This window comes from Hemitrygon akajei, chromosome 11, assembly GCF_048418815.1.
Source record: "Hemitrygon akajei chromosome 11, sHemAka1.3, whole genome shotgun sequence".
Classification (NCBI taxonomy): Eukaryota; Metazoa; Chordata; class Chondrichthyes; order Myliobatiformes; family Dasyatidae; genus Hemitrygon; species Hemitrygon akajei.
The window spans coordinates 37,168,436-37,188,296 of NC_133134.1; the positions used below are offsets into that span (position 1 = coordinate 37,168,436).

At 41.2% G+C, this 19,861-nt stretch overlaps 1 protein-coding gene across 1 annotated transcript in view; it reads right to left on the reverse strand.

Annotated features, from left to right (window-relative positions):
* The window catches only part of card11 (caspase recruitment domain family, member 11), a 302,244-nt gene that overhangs the window by 117,695 nt on the left and 164,688 nt on the right, over nucleotides 1-19,861 (reverse strand). The window contains exon 5 of the mRNA XM_073060648.1: nucleotides 15,682-15,861. Coding sequence (XP_072916749.1) covers nucleotides 15,682-15,861 — 180 coding nt within the window. The remainder of the gene's footprint in view (nucleotides 1-15,681; nucleotides 15,862-19,861) is intronic.

The following is a 19,861-nucleotide window of genomic DNA, read 5'->3' on the forward strand; positions in this document are numbered from 1 at the left end:
GTGAATTTAGCATTTTTATATTAACCGCACATCAGCAGGTGAGGCAGTGTTAATCGTCATAATATAGAACCACAAAGCCATAAGTACAAGTCCTGCCATAGATCTTGAGAAACTGAATAGATCTGGTAAATTGTGAATTGATAAACTCTTGTAAAAGAACCCATTTTCATTACTGAACTCAACAAAAGACAACTTGTCATTCCCAAACAACCTGACAACTATACAATTCCAGGCTGCCAGATTCTCATTCCGACATACACACTGTAAAAAGCAATTGTAACAAGGATCACAAATATTCTTTTACAACTGGGAAAGGTGGTTTTGTCAGCTCTGTTTCTCTACATAGAATTGCAAGTAAGACCACAAGTATGCTCCACTATTTCATATTGGCTGATCCAATTTTGCCTCTCAGCCCCAATCTCCTGCCTACCCACTTTTGGAGACCTCTTTAATATCAAACTTTTGGTATCCTCTTACACTTGGTATTCCATCTTTATCTTCTTAATGACATTTTTAGTTGCCTTCTGTTGGTTTTTTAAAGCTTCCCAATCCTCTAGCTTCCCACTAATATTTACTCTATTATATGCCCTCTCTTTGGCTTTTATGTTGGCTTTGACTTCTCTTGTTAGCCACAGAATACTTCTTCCTCTTTAAGATGTTTATCCTGTACCTTCTGAATTACTTCCAGAAATTCCAGCCACTGCTGCTCTGCCGTGATCCCTGCCAGTGTTCTTTTCATTCAATTCTGGCAACTCCTCTCTCATGCCTCTGTAATTCCCTTTACTCCACTGTAATACTGATACATCTGACTTTAGCTTCTCCTTCTCAGATTTCAAGGTGAAATCGACCATACTATGATCACTTGCTCCAAGGGGTTCTTTTACCTTAAGATCTCAAATCAACTCTGGTTCATTGCACAACACCCAATCCAGAATTACTGATCTCCTATTGGGCTCAACCACAAGTTGCTCTAAAAAGCCATCTTGTAGACATTCTAGAAACTCTCCGTCTTGGAATCCCATACCAATCGGATTTTCCCAATCTACCTGCATATTAAAATCCCCCATGACTATTGTAACATTGCCCTTTTGGCACGCATTTTCTATCTCCCATTGTAATTTGTAGACCACATCCTTTCTACTGTCTGGATACAATTCGTATGGGGGTATTTACCTTAGCAGTTCCTTAGCTTTATCCACAACGATTCAACAGCTTCCTACCCTGTGTCACCTCTTTCTATTGATTTTATTTCTTTCTTTTTTTAAACCAACAGAGCAATGCCACCCCCTCTGCATTCCTGCCTGTCCTTTTGAAACAGTGTGTATCCTCGGACGTCCACGATTCAGTGATACCAGATTGATACCAATCTGTAACCGTGCATTCTGCTAAAGAGTGACCTTCTACTAAGAATGGCAGATGTACCATTATAACAGGCAGTGCAATCTGCATCATGCCCAAGACTTAATTCTTTTTATTAGTCCTCTTACTCAGGTTCATATAGATATACACTAAGGTGGGAGAGCAGTGCTGTTCTCTTCGAGTCATGGTAAATTTACCTTCAGGCCAGCAGCCTGGGAACCTCTTATTGGAATATTGTTTGGAGGGTTGTTTGCCGAACCTGGAGGTTAGGTCGCAAATGTTTCATCACCAGTTGAGGTGACATCATCAGTGCACATCTGAGTGTAGTTTCTGCCGAGTCCACTGGTCAATAATCCCTGGCTATTGGTCATTGTGAGCATTGATTCCTCTGGTGTCCATGGCCCACCCCTCTGCCCCGATCCCACAGACACATAGGTTCATAAACTGCATCCGGTTTGATATGTTTCTTAATAGAGTCTTCCATTGAAACTTCTAAGAATTCTCTTGATTTCTTGTTATGCGCTTCTGACAGGATTTTTGTAGTTTCCCAGACAAACTTGTGTTCTTCTTGGTCTTCATGTACCGAGATGAGTGGCAGAGGATCATGTCTTCTTATGGCTAGCTGATGTTCCTGTAGTCTTGCGGATATTGAATTGGATGCGATTTATGAACCTATTTGGCTGCGGGATTGGGGCCGTGGACACCCGTGGAACCAATATTCATAATGACCAATAACCAGGTATAGGGGCCAGTGGAGATCATTCAACTATCTGGTTGGCCAGGACCCATTGGAGACTAGCGGCTAGCACAACAGCCAACCAATCAGAACAACGAGTTGGATATTATAAATGCGAGCACTCAGCAGAAACAACATTCAATTGCACACTGATGACGTCATCTTGGCTGGTGCCGAAATATTTGCGACCCAACCTCCTACAAACAAGCAGCAACCCAAGCTACCAATCTTCTCTTTCCTTTCCTAATCTTATGGTGTTTAGACCACCAAGTCAGTTCTAACATGCAGTGAGATAACGAAAGATCTGTAGCCTAACTTCATTTATCAATCTTTTCCTCATAACCTTTAATCTTTTGGAAGACAAAAATTTAACAATTTTCTATTTGATATTAATCATTGGCCCAGCATTAATTACAATTTGTGAAGTTACAGTTTGTGAGATCCAAACCTATGTCTTTGCATATTTGGCTCAGATGTAAACCTTCTACATCTTTATCCCACAAACCCCACTGAATTAATGAAGTGCTGGATCCTAGATCAGGTCAAATCTGACCTGAGGTTTGAGAGGCTCAAATGTGGCTTAAGTAGGGCTTGTGTATCAGTAGCAAAACCCATGTTTGTGCAATTTTGTAGATTTAAAAAATAGCATCCTATTAGCCTCTTTGCTTATTGTGGTAATTAATGTACTCAGAACCCCCAGGTTTCTATAAATACATTGCTTCTTGCTTTCACCATTTAGTAAGTACATGCTATCCTTATTAGTTTAAAAGTAAATAGTCTCTGCCTACAGTGAATCCTTGTGGTGTACTTTTACTTATTAATTCATAGATAATATCTATTGATTCTACCCTATCAATTACTTTGGTCAGCTCTTCAGCAAATTTGATCAGATTTGTTCTTATTAAAGATTCCAGGAATTTCTTGATAAGAACCTTTAACTGGTCACTTACCCTCTCCCCTCACACTCCCCAACTTTGGCCTCTTTCTCCGCCTCTAATGAAATTGTTCCCAAATTGAGATGACCTTTCAAAGTTAATGTTCTAAGACTATATGAACAAGAATCCAATAACAACCTACTTCTTTTTTCAATGAGGCATGATTTCAGCCTTCCTGCCCTCCACATACGTCTTGTATTCCCTTTGTGGCAATGATCTGTCAATCTCAACCTTGAATATACTCAATCTTTGTCCTAAATGACCGACTTTTAACTTGGTTCTAGATTCTTCAGCGTGGGGATGCGGCTTCTCAGCCTCTACCTTTTCAAGTCTGCTCATTTTCAACATTTGTCTGTCTGAGTGAAAGAAGCCACGGTAAGAACTGACATGCTATATACCCTTGCTGTTAGTTTGATTTGCTGACTGCTTTTCAGTATTTGAGGATGAAAGCAAAAGACATAGAAACAAGTATAGATCACACAAAAGCTCTTTCATGGGTCAACCCTTAATTCCACTGAGGTTATACTGCACAGAATCTATTGCCATCTTCAGAGAGACCAGAACAGCAAACTCTGCCCTGTAAAACTTAATCATGGAAGGCTACTATGCATCTTTCTTCTTGATTATTCGCTTTCTGCATTTGATGCACCAGAGCAACAAGATATCTCCACATTGTTCAAAAATTGTTTCTCTATCCTTCTAACCAAATATAGGTTTCCATTTCTCTGCATGACACTTGATCTTTCTCTACTGCTTAAATCTGTTTATACAGAATTACAGACTTGTTTAAACTTCTTCACAGAGCTATGTAGTTTTAATGAGCATCCTTCAAAAACTGTATGACGAAATCATTTAATCCTGGGGACCCGGTTCAGGAGCAGGAGAGAGTTCAGTTCAAGATGTTTATTGCAAGTGTGATTCTGCCAATCATTCTCATATTCTGAAGTCAAGATAAACAACTTATAACATAACTTCCAAACTTTATTTTCTATTTAAGGATTAAGGACATTCTGTTGCAATAACAGAAACCATTATTTTTCATGTAATTCTTCTACCTGATAAAAAACTGAAATAAATAAATACCTACAACATGTGGGACTCAAATAGATTAGATAGAAATGTAAGCACATAAAGTGTTCAAAATGTATAGAGGCTCCCAAAAGCATTACAAAATGTTCAGATAGCTTTGAAATAGCATAGTAAACACATCAATTTACATCACTGTTGCAAACGGCAGCATGAATAAATGCTTCACCAATGGCACTGGTCTTGACTGCAGATGAAGGCCTGTTTGTGCAGACTTCAAGTCCCTGTTCTATATAGATTGGAGTGGTAAATCTTACTGCACAGTAAACCTACTTTGTTGCTTTAATGTTGGGAAGGAGATCCTAATCACTAGGACCTCTCACTATCCCTATTCTGGATTACAAAATCAGTCTAGAGATGCAAAACAAACTCTTAGAATACATAAGCTGTAAATCTGAAATAAAAGCAAATGCTTTTTGAAATATTCAGTAGGCCTGGAACATTTGAGAAAAGCCAAACATTTGAGGTTAGTCACTCTTTTTCACTGTTTACATATAAATACATAATTATAATGCAAATAAACCCAAGTAATGGAAAGAAAGCAAAATTACAAATTGTAACAGACAACCCCATTCACAATATTGTTGGTGAGTGGATTATCTATGAACCAAGTTCCTTTTACAATGAAAATTAGAATTTTTTTTGTTAATGTTATATGGTTATATGGTTAATACTAAGCATTAACCTAAATTTCATTTTGAGATCCACTTACCAGCGACACGCCTGAAAATTAACTGCTTTGACCAAATTCTCTTCAAGAGGCACTCCATTTAAGACTATCCTGTATTATTTTTATCATGCGTGTGTACACACAAGTTTGATCAGATATCTGTATATGATGCTGCAGTTTGTACGTAGACATCAAAGACCACTTGAAATGAGGAGGCAAATGATAACACCAAATGAGAAATAAGTATTGTTACAAATTCCAACACCAGTCTCCCTGCTACAGATTTTTAGGATTAACTAGTTTGGATAACTCAGTATTTGTTAGTTGCTTTTAGATTTGTGCATCATCTCAGACTCTGTAACTGTAACATTATATACTGCATTCTGGTTTTTTTTTCTTTTGTGTTATTTTGATGTTTGGAATGATCTCTCTGAGTAGCATACAAAATAAAGCTTTTCACTGTATCTGAGTACATATGATAATAGTAGACCAATTACCAAATAAATGCATTGATTGGCACAAATGAGTCATTGCTGGTGACATATTAATGTGCGTGTAGCAGAGGTCAAATTGATATAATTATCAAGGATTATTTAATGCTGATACGGTGTATGGCTAGCATGAATAACTTAGTCATGCAAGCCAAATGATGATCTGGAGGGAATCATTCAATGTTAATGGATTTTATGTTAATTCACAGTTATTGGTCCTGTAATTATCATTTACTGATGGTGATGTTAAGTCCAAATGTTACTTTAAAACATAATTCAACATTAAACAAGTTATTTGCTTTACATACTTTGATATTAGAGAATGCTTCCTGTCAGGGTTCTCCCAAGAAGAATGTGAGGAAACTAAAACAGTTGACCAGCTATAATATTGGAATTCAAACTAGGAATCCAAGATAAACCAGAAGTGAACCTCCAACAGGAAAAGTTAGCGACACTTCCTTATGGATTTTACATGCCAGTTTTTAAAAGAACACAGAGCCTGTCGGGACCTGTCTGCAGAGTGCGAGATTGCTTGGGATATTAGTAGCCAATAAAAAGTAGCGAGTTGTAAGTGAGTGGGCCAGGGCAAGAGTGGGAGGTTTTGGTGAGAACAAACAGAGGCTCTAAGAATGTTTTTGGTAAGTAATTTTTTTCTTCTTTCTTTGCCTATTAGTACATAGCTTGTGCATTCAGAATGCATCCAGGGGTAGTGTGTGCTCTTTATGAGAGATGAGGGAACTCTAGGAGACCTCCAGTCTCCCTAATAACTACAACTGCATGAAGTGCAAGCTGCAGCACCTGAGGGATAAGTGTAATGGAACTGGAGATACAGCTGGATGACCTTCAGCTCATACAAGAGAATGAGGAGGTGATAGACAGGAGAAACAGGGAGGTAAGTCAACCCAAACATGCAGGGGTCAGGTAGCTGGGTGATTGTCAGGAGAGGGAAAGCGGGGAGGTAGCCAGTGCAGAGTACCCCTGTGGTCATTCCCCTCAATAATAACTATATTGATTAGGATATTGTTGGGGGTGGGGGGGAACAACTTACCGTGGAAAGCCACGGGTCTCTGGCATTGGGTCTGGCTCTGTGGCTCAGAAGTGAAGTGGGGCCAAGGGAAGTGCAGTAGTTCAAAGTTCAGAGTACATACTGTATAGGTCACCACATACAACCCTGAGATTCATTTTCCTGTGGGTATACTCTGCAAATCTATGGAATAGTGACTATAACAGAACCAATGAAAGATCAACCAGAGTGCAAAAGACAACAAACTGTGCAAATGCAAATATAAATAAATAGCAATAAATAACCAGAACTTGAAATAACAAGATACAGAGTCCTTAAAGTGAGATCATTGGCTGTGGGAACATCTCAATGCTGGTTAAAAAAAAAAATCCTTAGAGGTGACATGGGATTGGAAGATGTAGAATTGTTGTATATGGAGTTAAGAAACTGCAAGAGTAAAAAGACCCTGAATGAGAGTTATATACAGGCCTTTAATTGTAGCCAGGATGTGGGGTACTAATCACAACGGGAGATAGAAAAGGAATGTAAAAACATTCCAGGGAAAAAGCAATTCGAGACTGGTTGTTGTGCAATGAACTGATTTGATTAGGGAGCTTATGTTAAAGTTTGAGAAGCTAAAGTCAGAAGTATCAGTATGACAGTGGAGTAAAGGAAATTACAGAGGCATGAGAAAGGAGCTGGCCAAAGTTGACTTGAAGGGGACACCAGCAGAACAGCAATGGTTGGAGATTCTGGGAGCAATTGGGAAGGTGCAGGATATATACATTCAAAGAAGAAGTGGTATTCTAAAGGGAGGATGAAGCAACTGTGGCTGACAGTGGAATTTAAAGACAGCATAAAAACAAAAGGGAAGGCAGATAATATCACAAAAATTTGTGGGAGGTTTGAGGATTGGAAAAACCAACAGAAGGAAACTAAAAAGGCCATAAAGAGAGGAAAGATGAAATGCATTATGAAGGTAAGCTAACAAATAATATAAAAGAGGATGCAAACATTTTTCAGCTATATGAAAAGTAAAAGAAGCGAGGGTGGGTATCAGAGTGTTAGAAACATAGAGACATAGTAAAACTACAGCACAATACAGGCTGTTCAGCCCACAATGCTGTGCCAAATATGTACCTAGTTTAGAAATTACCTAGGCTTACCCATAGCCTTCTATTTTTCTAAGCTCCATGTACCTATCCAGGAGTCTCTTAAAAGACCCTACTGTAACCACCTCCACCATCATCACTGGCAGCCATTCCACGCACTCACCACTCTTTGTATAAAAAACTTTGACACTGACATCTCCTCTGTACCTACTTCCAAGCACCTTAAACCTGTGTCCTCTTGCGGCAACCATTTCAGCCCTGGGAAAAAACCTCTGACTATCCACATGATCAATGCCTCTCATCATCTTATACACCTCTATCAGGTTACCTCTCATCCTCCAAGGAGAAAAGGCCAAGTTCACTCAAACTATTCTCGTAAGACATATTCCTCAATCTAGGCAACATCCTTGTAAATCTCCTCTGCACCCTTTCTACGGCTTCCACATCCTTCCTGTAGTGAGGTGACCAGAACTGAGCACAGTACTCCAAGTGGGGTCTGACTAGGGCCTTATATAGCTGCAACATTACCTGTCAGCTCTTAAACTCAATCCCATGGTTGATGAAGGTCAATGCATCGTATGCCTTCTTAACCACAGAGTCAACCTGTGCAGCAGCTTTGAGTGTCCTATACACTCAGACTCCAGGATCCCTCCGATCCTCCACACTGTCAAGAGTCTTACCATAAATACTATATTCTGCCATCATAATTAACCTACCAGAATGAACCACCTCGCACTTGCATCCTATCAATGTCTCACTGTAACCTCTGTCAGCCCTCCACACTATCCACAACACACCCAAACTTTGTGTCATCAGTAAATTTACTAACCTGTCCCTTCACTTCCTCATCCAGGTCATTTATAAAAATCACTAAGAGAAGGGGTCCCAGAACAGATCCCTGAGGCACACCACTGGTCACTGACCTTCATGCAGAATATGACCCATCTACAACCACTCTTTGCCTTCTGTGGGCAAACCAGTTCTGGATCCACAAAGCAATATCCCCTTGGATCCCATGCTTCCTTACTTTCTCAATAAGCCTTGCATGGGGTACCTTATCAAATGCCTTGGTAAAATCCATATACAGTACATCTACTGCTCTACCTTCATTAATGTATTTAGTCACATCCTCAAAAAATTCAATCAGGTTTGTAAGGCATGACCTGTCTTTGACAAAGCCATGCTGACTATTCCTAATCATATCATGCTTCTCCAAATGTTCGTAAATCTGCCTCTCAGGATCTTTTCCATGAATTTACCAACCACTGGTCTATAATTTCTTGGGCTAACTCTACTCCCTTTCTTAAATAAGGGAACAACATCTGCAGCACTCCAATCCCTCTGAACCTCCCCCGTGCCCATTGATGATACAAAGATCATTGCCAGAGGCAATCTCCTCCTTTGCCTCCCAGAGCAGCCTAGGGTACATCTCGTCTGGTCCCAGAGACTTGTACAACTTGATGCTTTTCCAAAAGCTCCAGCACATCCTCTTTCTTAATGTCTATATGCTCAAGCTTTTCAATCCACCATGATCCTTTTCTGTCGTGAATACTGAAGCAAAGTATTCATTAAGTACCTCTGCTATCTCCTCTGGTTCGATACACACTTCTCCACTGTCACAGTTGATTGGTCCTATTCTCTCACGTCTTATCCTCTTCCTCTTCACATACTTGTAGAATGCCTTGGGGTTTTCTTTAAACCTGCTCACCAAGGCCTTCTCATGGCCCCTTCTGGCTCTCCTAATTTCATTCTTAAACTCCTTCCTGCGAGCCTTATAATCTTCTAGATCTCTATCATTACCTACTGCTTTGAACCTTTTGTAAGCTTTTCTTTTCTTCTTGACTAGATTTTCAACAGCCTTTGTGCACCACGGTTTCTGTACCCCACCATCCTTTCCCTGTCTCATTGGAACTTACCTATGCAGAATGCTATGCAAATATCCCCTGAAGATTCGCCATATTTCTGTTGTACATTTCCCTGAGAACATCTGTTCCCAATTTATGCTTCCAAGTTCCTGCCTGATATTTCCCCTTACGCCAATTAAACGTTTTCCTAACTTGTCTGTTCCTATCCCTCTCCAATGCTATAGGAAAGGAGATAGAATTGTGATCACTATCTCTAAAATGCTCTCCCACTGAGAGACGTGACACCTGACCAGGTTCATTTCCCAATACCAGATCAAGTACAGCCTCTCCTCTTGTAGGCTTATCTACATATTGTGTCAGGAAACCTTCTGGAACACACCTACAGACCCCATCTAAACCTCTTGCTCTAGGGAGATGCCAATAACGACAACCCTGTTATTTTTATACCTTTCCAGAATCTGTCTCCCTACCTGCTCCTCGATGTCTCTGTTACTATTGGGTGGTCTATAAAAAACACCCAGTAGAGTTATTGACCCCTTCCTGTTTCTAACGTCCACCCACAGAGACTCAGTAGACAATCCCTCCATGACTTCCTCTTTTTCTGCAGCCGTGACACTACCTCTGATCAGCAGTGCCATGCCCCCCACCTCTTTTCCCTCCCTTCCTGTCCTTTCTGAAACATCTAAAACCTGGCACTTTAAGTAACCATTCCTGCCCCTGAGCCATCCAAGTCTCTGTAATGGCTACTACATCATAGCTCCAAGTACTGATCCACGTTCTAAGCTCATCTGCTTTGTTCATGATGCTTCTTGCATTAAAATAGACATCTTTCAAACCATCGGTCTGAGTGTATCCCTTCTCTATCACCTGCCTGTCTACCCTCTCGCACTGTCTCCAAGCTTTCTCTATATGTGAGCCGACCACCCCTTTCTCCATCTCTTCAGTTTGGTTCCCACCCCCCAGCAATTCTAGTTCGAACTCTTCCCAATAGCCTTAGCAAACCTCCCTGCCAGAATATTGGACCCCTGGGATTCAATTGCAACCCGTCCTTTTTGCACAGGATTCACCTGCCCCAAAAGAGGTCCCAATGATCCAGAAATCTGAATCCCTGCTCTCTGCTTCAATCCCTCAGCCACACATTTATCCTCCACCTCACTCTATTCCTATACTCACTGTCGCGTGGCACAGGCAGCAATTACTACCTTTGTGGTCCTGCTTCTCAACTTCCTTCCTATCTCCTTGTAGTCTGTTTTCAGGACCTCCTCCCTTTTCCTACCTATTTCCTTTCAAGCAGGAGTACTTATTGTTAAGGGGGGCAGCCACAGGGGTACTCTCTAGCATCTGATTCTCGCCTTTCCCTCTCTTGACTATTACCCACTTATCTGTCTCCCAAGGCCCCGGTGTGAATACTTGCCTATAGCTCCTCTCTATCACCTCCTCACTTTCCCTGACCAGATGAAGGTCATCGAGCTGCATCTCCAGTTCCCTAACCCGGTCCCTAAGGAGCTGCAGCTCGACGCACCTGGTGCTGATGTGGCCATCCGGGAGGCTAGGAATCTCCCAGACTTCCCACAACTGACACCCTGTCCACAACACCAGCCTCACAGACATACCTCCTGTTTCTATTCCTCACAGGTAACTTACCTCACCTCGATCCATTATAGGCAAAGCCCTATCACTCTGCCTCAGATCACTCTGTCGATGACCGCTCCTCTAGGCAGTGTCTCCCTTTTATGCCTGAACCTTCGCTGCTCACGATTTAACTCGCGATTGGTGCTCTGGTTATAGCTGTTGATAGGTCACGTACAATGTTGTAATGCTCATGAATCTCCCTTTTTAAATTAATGACACTGGAGCGGTTGTAATGGGGGACAAAGAAATGGCACGCAAAATTAAGAAGTATTTTGCATCAGTCTTCACTGTGGAAGACACTAGCAGTATGCTACAAATTCAAGCGTGTCAAGGAGCAGTGAGTGTAGATGCTATTACTAAGGAGAAAGTGCCTGGGATGCTGACAGGTCTGAAGGTAGGTCAGTCACATGGACCAGATGGACTACACCCCAGGGTTCTGAAAGAGATAGCTGAAGAGACTGTGGAGGCATCAGCAGGGATCTTTCAAGAATCACTAGATTCTGGAATGGTTCTGGAGGACTGGAAAATTGCAAAAATATCACTACTCTTTAAGCAAAGCAGAAGGCAGAAGAAAGGAAATTATAGGCCAGTTAACCTGACCTCAGCGGTTGGGAAGACATTGGAGTCTGTTATTAAGGATGAGGTTTTGGGGTACTCGGAGGCAAATGATAAAATCTGCCAAAATCTGCACGGTTTCCTTAAGGGGAAATATTGCCCGGTAAATATGTTAGAATTCTTTGAGGAAACAACAGGCAGAATAGACAAAGGAGAATCAGTGGATGTTGTTTATTTGGATTTACAGAAGGTCTTTGACAAGGTGCTGCACATGAGGATGATTAGCAATGAAAGAAGCTGCAGAAAGTTGTGAACTCAGTCAGCTCCATCATGAGCACTGGCCTCCGCAGCTTCCTGGACATCTTCAAGGAGCAATGCCTCAAAAAAGGCGGCATCCATCATTAAAGACCCCCATCACCCAGGACATGCCCTCTTCTCATTGTTACCGACAGCAGCCGGAAAGCTCACACTCAACAATTCAGGAGCAGCTTCTTCCCCTCTGCCAATAGATTTCTGAATGGACATTCAACCCATGAACACTAGTTCGCTGCTTTTTTGTACTACTTATTTAATATAAATATTTTACATTTACTGTAAATCACACTTACTATGCACTGCAATGTACTGCTGCCACAAAACAGACTAATTTCACGACAAATGTCGGTAATATTAAACATGATTCTGATTCTGAGAGCCCATGGTTTTATAGGAAAGATACTAGCATGGATTGAAGATTGGCTGACTGGCTGGAGGCAAAGGGAGGTAATAAATTCGGCCTTTTCTGGTTGACAGCCCGGGACTAGCAGTGTTCCGCAAGGGTTGGTGTTGGGATTGCTTCTTTTCGAGTCATACGTCAATGATTTGGATGATGAAATTCATGGCTTTGTGGGCAAGTTTGCAGTCAATATGAAGATAGGTGGAGGGGCGGGCAGTGTTGTGGCAGTATGGAGTCTGCAGAAGGACTTAGACAGATCAAGAGAATGGGCAAAGTAGCAGCAGAAGGAATGTAGCTAGAAAGTGTTTGGGTATGCACTTTGGTGAAAAAAAGAAAGGGTTGACTGTTTTCTAAACAGGAAGAAAATTTTAAAAATCAGAAGTGCAAAGGGGCTTGGGAATCCTTATGTGCAGGATTCCCTCAAGGTTAACTCTCAGGTTAAGCCGGTGGTAAGGAAGACGAATACAATTTTAGCATTCATTTACAGAGGCTTAGAATATAAAAGCAAGGATGTAATGCTGAGGCTTTATAAGGCACTGGTCAGACTGCACTTGGTGTACTGTGAGCAGTTTTGGGCCTCTTATCTAAGCAAACATGTGCTGGCATTGGAGGGGTCCAGATGAGGAGATGAGGTTCACGAGAACGATTCCTGGAATGAAAGCTCTCAAGTATGAGCTGCACTTGCTGACTTTGGAGCTGTACTTGCTGGAGTTCAGAAGATTGGGGGGGGGGGGTGGAATCTCATTGAAACCTATAGTGGGGGAGTCTAGGACCAGAGGGCACAGCCTCAGAATAGAAGGATGTCCATTTAGAACAGAGATGGCAAGGAATTTCTTATGCCTGGCGGTGAATTTGTGGAATTCATTGCTACAGATGTCTGCAGAAGCCAAGACATTGGGTATATTTAAAGCATAGGTTGCTCTGTTCTTGATTAGTCAGGTTGTCCACAGTTACATGGAGAAGCTTGAGGGGGAGTACATGCCACATTATGATGTTTGTCGATGTGGTCAAATTCTGTAGTAATAGATGACTCTGAACGCATTAATGAATTGTCCATTCGTCCCTTTTCAAACCTCTTTATCAAATCGAGGTCAATCACTGTGGTGAAGTGAAGGAAGCACAATAACATGACAGGAATTACAACACCATCTGATGAACTTGGTAAAAATTTGATCAAATATTGCCACGTATTTATATCTGACCTGAAAATTGCCTGCAGTTCCTTATACAGTGAACTCGAGTCGTTTGCAAAATTACATCTCTACCCTTTAGGTGTAAGGTACACTTCCCCATGGGGTAACTGTTTTCTTTGCTGTGGGATCAAATAGCATGCAATGCAGACTTGACACCACAATTATTTTCTTTATTTATTGCGAGACAATGTGGAATAGACCCTTCAGGCGCTTTGAGCCACGCTGCGCAGCAATCCCCAATTTAATCCTAGATTACGGGACAATTTGCAATGACCAATTAACCTGCTGAGGGAGGAAACACGAGCACCCAGAGGAAACCGACGTGGTCACAGGGAGAACATTCAAACTCATTACAGGCAGTGCTGGGAATTGAACCCGGGTCGCCTCTACTGTAGAGTGTTGTGTTAACTACACTACTATGCAGCCCAACTCTGTGCCATCATTAACTATTTCACAAATAGAGCAGACCGAGGCATGTTAATACAGAATCCAAAGGGCCTGGACCATAAAAGACGTTCCTGTCTGGATGGTCATCCTGCAGTAAAAAAACAATTGCTGGAGAGCATCAGGGCACGTGCCCCTCTTTTAAGATCACTAGTCAGAATAGAATGATGCCCACACAAAAATAATAACATATAAGATTATTAAGGGATTGGACAAGATAGAGGCAGGAAATATGTTCCAGATGCTGGGAGAGTCCAGTACCAGAGGGCATGGTTTGAGAATAAGGGGTAGGTCATTTAGGACAGAATTAAGGAAAAACTTCTTCTCCCAGAGAGTTGTGGGGGTCTGGAATGCACTGCCTCGGAAGGTAGTGGAGGACAATTCTCTGGATGCTTTCAAGAAGGAGCTAGATAGGTATCTTATGGATAGGGGAATCAAGGGATATGGGGACAAGGCAGGAACCGGGTATTGATAGTAGATGATCAGCCATGATCTCAGAATGACGGTGCAGGCTCGAAGGGCCGAATGGTCTACTTCTGCACCTATTGTCTATTGTTTATAATGCAAATGCATATAAATATAATACAAATAATTATAAGCTACTGAAGTCTTAGAGAATTAAATGTCTATTGATTGCATGCAGAGAAGCAATCATATTTGGTTCAAGTAGAATTTCAAAGTTATCTGAAGCATCATTAATGGATGATAACATATAACATATTTAAACCAAGCTGCTCAGCTCTGAGTGCAGTTTTAGACATCTCATCCTCAAGAACACATCATGACATTTCAAAAAAGGTCAGAGGTTAAGTCCATGTTATAGAAGTAAGGAGAAAATGTTGTAAATTAAACATGCATTTATTGCCAAAAGAAAGATGGCGTGGTACACAGATTAATAAAGAATGTTGAAGAGGAAGAGATTATTCATCACATCAGGCCCAAGGCCATATTCGCACTGCACATGAGCCTCTTCTCGTCTCCTCAGCAAACACCATCAGCATAACCTTAGCCAGCTGCTTCCCTTTCATATATTTATTTAGCAACCCTTTAAATGCATCTTTGCAATTTGCCTCAAGCACTCTATGTTGGTAGTTGATATCAATCGATGGTGATGCTTCCTCAAAATTGCCTGCAGAAATTATTAGTGATTGTCTTATATTTAAGGCTTCCGGCTTTGTACAAAGGGAAAATAAGGTGCTGCAGGACATGTTTTACCATCTGGAATAAGTGCATCCTTCACAGACAGTTGGAAACATAGACCGTGTCTATTCATCATCTTCACCTAGGAGAGGGTGTGATCAAAAGGAGGCGAGATGATATCTACAAAAGTTAGCTTTATATATGTTGTTTCATATAAACTGTATCACATTCTTGTATTTCATTACTCAGCAATAAAACCTAGCAGCTAATGCTATCAATATTTCTGACATGGCCAAGCAACAGAATAATTAAGTTATTGTCACTGCCAAAAATGTACCATAAAAGTTGTCCTACTTATGAAAAAATCTGAACTATGCACCATTAAAAGAATGCTTTCAACATGTGAAACATCTATATTGTGTGATGCTATCAAGAACAAATTGGCAAAGGTATGAAAGTGTTCGTTGGAGTACTGGTAAAAGTTTAAAGTGGGATGCGAGTGACTGTTCTGTTTACCAGCTATAGAGTTAACTGTATATCATAGACATTGGAAAATCAAGTAAACAACAAGCCCACAAAGGGATATTTAAATGGTAACATGCTGACTTAAAAGTGGCTACCCTTTGGTTTAAAGTGACAATGAAAATCTTCATCACCAAGCACAAGTTGCAAATGGAATCAATAACTTTTTAACTTTTTAATCCCTTACTTGTTACAAGTTTTCCAGGTTAACAATGATCATTACCTGAATGACTGATTGTAGTTCTTGGACTTTAGTCTTTAACATTTCATTCTCTCGTTCTAATTCCAGCACTTGCTCTTTTCTCGGCCTTTGCTCAATGTCATTCTTCAGTTTGAGGGACTGGTTGCGTTCCAACTTGCATTCTTCCTCCACCTTGTTTAACCTGTGTTTCAGCTGATCAATCTGTAGCAATGTTGATACAAGAAAGAAAAAAAATTGTTCGTAAACTTTAAATGGATTGCAAAGAAACACAAGTCATCTGACCGTTACATCTGGCCATGTCTGCTCTAATTTCTTATACTGTACAAAGCTGGTTGTTCAAATAAATAAAGTACTTCCAGATGATGCCACAGTTTCAGTTCCAATCACCATTTGTGGTAAAATGCCTTTTTATTCACTCAACATTTGAAGGATATCATTTGCAGGCAAGTATTTATAACCTATCCCTAAATGGCTGGGTGGCGTGGTAATGCAGATGTCAGCATAACACTATTACGGTGCCAACAAACTGAGTTTCACACCACTGTCCATAAGGAGTTTGCACATCCTCCCCATGACTTGCGTAGACTCCCTCCAGGTGCTCTGCTTTCTTCCCATGGTCCAATGATATAGGGGTTAGTAGGTTAATTGGTGAGGCTGGGCAGCATGGGCACATTCGGCCAGAAAGGCCTGCTACCATGTTGTAAGTCTCTAAGTCACAGTCCTCGAGAGGATGATAGTGAATCACATTCTTCAACTACTGCTGTCCCTCTGTTGAAAGTGCTTTCACTGTGGTTTTAAGCAATGAACCCACAGATTCTGATGATGACCATAAGGCCAGCATCATGTGTGGTAACACATTGAAATAAGCACACTTGTTGAAGGCAGATTTGCCAATATTTTTTGTTGGCAACCGCAGAGTGAAAATTTCAACCTGTTTCACAAGAAGGAATATTTGAGCAAATTAAGCTAAATCCAAGCCATAACAGTTCTTGTAGAAAAAGAGTTCTTTTCCTAACCTTAGCTCAACTTTCAAGCTTACGTTTGATCAATGTTTAGCAGGTCAAGGTGCTCAGGAATGTTGAATCCAGATGAATTGATGAGAGTTAATTCACAGATCAGTTGTATAAGGAATGGTATGATGCATGTTCATTACTCCTGACCAACTTTGATTTAACTTTTAGGTTGTGCCCTCCCAGCCTGCCCTCCCCATGGAAGTAAACCCACTACTTATTGGGTAACTTTTGCATGAGACATTGCAAAAATTTTCAGCAATTTTACAGAAGCTGCTCCTAAAGTGGTTGTCACACTGGTTGTACCAAACTTGGTCTGCGACAGATAATTCTCACACTGATTGCTGTTCAGGAACATTCTGTAATTTTGTAATGTTATTTTACTCGGAAAATGTGTGACATGAAAAATGGCTAACTGGTTTATCCTTTGGTTGGAGTGATTGTCCAGACAGATCAATGAATGAAGTTTGCTAGGAGGACTGCACTACTTCTCCTCTTCTGTATGTAACACATGTACTGAATCACTTTCAAAAGCATCCTCCATTTATACAGTACTTCTCATAACCTCACTAAATCCCAAATTGCTCTGGAACCAATTTTGTTCACCATCTAAATAGATAGGAGCTGACAGGAAATATCATGTACTTTCTGTTTACAACAAGGCTATAAAACTATTACTTACCTTGACTTTCCATCAAGTCAATAGTCTGAGAGGCTTTAGATGTGATAGGTCATGAATCTATCAGTATTATTTGAGAATGAGATCGAAGGAACCATTCTGGGTTTTTACCTGTTCACAGTTCCTCCATCGGCTCAAGGCAAAAAATATTATCAGTGAGCCACATATGATAAGAGTATTCTAGTCTGTGTCAGATAACCCAATGTGTAAGTGAGGCCAATTGTCTTTGCCCCTCTGAGTCCAAGAACAGACAAGTAACTAGGTAAGATCATGTTCTGGATCCATTCACCCATTACAAAGTCAATGACCTCCTCCACCTAATAAAGTGGCCACTGAGTGCATGTTTGTGGTCTTCGGCTGCTGTAGCCCGTCCACTACAAGGTGTGACGTGTTGTGCATTCAGAGATGCTCTTCTGCACACCACTGTTGCAACACGTTGTTATGTTGAATTACAGTCACTGTCCTGTCAACCTGAACCAATCAGGCAATTCTCCTCTGACCTCTCTCATTAACAAGGCACTTTTGCCCACAGATCTACTGTTCACTGGGTTTTTTTTAATCCTTGCACCATTCTCTGTAAACTCTAGAGACTGTTATGTGTAAAATCCTGGGGGATCAGCAGTTTCTGAGATACTCAAACCACCCCATCTGGCACCAAGAATCGTTCCACAGTCAGAGTCATTTAGATCACATTTTTTCTCCATTTTGATGTTTGGTCTGAACAATAACTGAACCTTTTGACCATGTCTGTGTGCCTTTATGTACTGAGTTGCTGCCACAATTGGCTGATTAATTGCATTAAGGAGTACATGTGTGCCTAATAAAGTAGCCACTCATTGTACGTTCTGAATTTTTCTTACAATTCCACTCAGCCCATCAGATCTACAGTATGCCAGCTCCAAACAGAGTAATTTAATCAGTCCTGATCCCCTGTCCTTTTTACCCCGTAAACCACGCAGTTCATTTTTCTCACATCCCATTAGCTTACCTCTGATTCTTTCATCTCTTATTTAGGCTGAAAGGTAATTTACAACAGCTAGCACGTATTCGGGAAGGAGCATGAAACCCAAGAACTGGAAGGAAGCCCATACAGTGCAGGGCCAATGTGCAAACTGCACACAGATAGTATCCAAGATCAGGATCTAACTAATATCCCCAGAGATGTCAGACAACAACACTAGCCACTGCTCTACTGAGAGTAAGGAGGATCCTGGCAAAGATGTAAATGGATTTCCTAGTCCTTAATAATTAGCAAAAACTAAGGGAGGGTTGTAATAAATATCTACAGTCCTTGCACTTAGGTGGAAATTTCAAGACTTTGACCAAGCAGCAATGAAAGCATAATGATGTTTGTCCAAGACGGGATAATGTGTGACCTAGGAAAACATGCAATGGCATTGTTGCTCTTCAAATTGTCACTCAGCATGGACTAGATGGGCTGAAGGGCTTGTTTCTGTGCTGTATAACTCTATGACTGTATGACCAACATTAGTTCACTACTGGAGATAATATGAATTGTTTGCATTTTCCCAGGGAATGTCAGCTATTTCTTTGGTGGTGATTTCTTTGGCAGTCTGAGATACCTACCTGCTTCAAGCAGGCTTCATTCATACCAATACCAAAGAAGAACATGGTAATCTGCTTCCATCTGTGATGAAGTGCTTTGAGAGGTCAGTCATGAAGCATATCAACTGCTGCCTGAGGAATGACTTGGATTCATTCCAATTTGCCTACTATCACAACAGGTCAACAGCAGGTGCCATTTCATTGACTCTTTGCTCAACCCTGGAACACCTGGGCAATGAACGTGCATACCGCAGGATGCTCTTCATTGACTACAGCTCAGCATTCAACAGTATCATCCCCTCAAAACTAACCCCAATAAGCTCCAAGACCTTGGCATCAATATCTCCTTGTGCAAGTGGATCCTCAATTTCATCATTTGCAGACCCCGTCAGCACCGATTGGCAACATCTCTTCCACAATCACCATCAGATTAGGTGCACCACAAGGCTGTGTGCTTAGCCTCTGCTCTACCAGCTTTACATTTATGACTATGAGGATAAGCACAGCTCCAATGCCATATACAAATTTCCTGTCAACACCACTGTTGTTGGCCAAATCAAAGGAGGTGATGAATCAGCATATAGGACGGAGATGGAAAATCTGCTTGAATGATATCACAGCAACAACCTCTCACTCAACATCAGCAAAAGCAAGGAGATGATTATTGACTAGAGGAGAAGAAACTGAAGGCCTATGAGACAGGCCTCATCAGCGGAGCAGAGGTAAGAGGGTCAGTCAACTGAAATTCCTTGGCAGTGTCATGCCAGAGGATCTGTCCAGGGCCACACACGTAAATGCCATCACAAAGAAGGCATGACAGTGGTTCTGCTTTCCTGGAAGTTTGTATAGATTTGGTATGTCTTCTCAAACTTTGACAATCTTCTATAAATGCACAATGGAGAGTATCCTGATTGGTTGCATCATAAGACCACAAGACAAGGGAGCA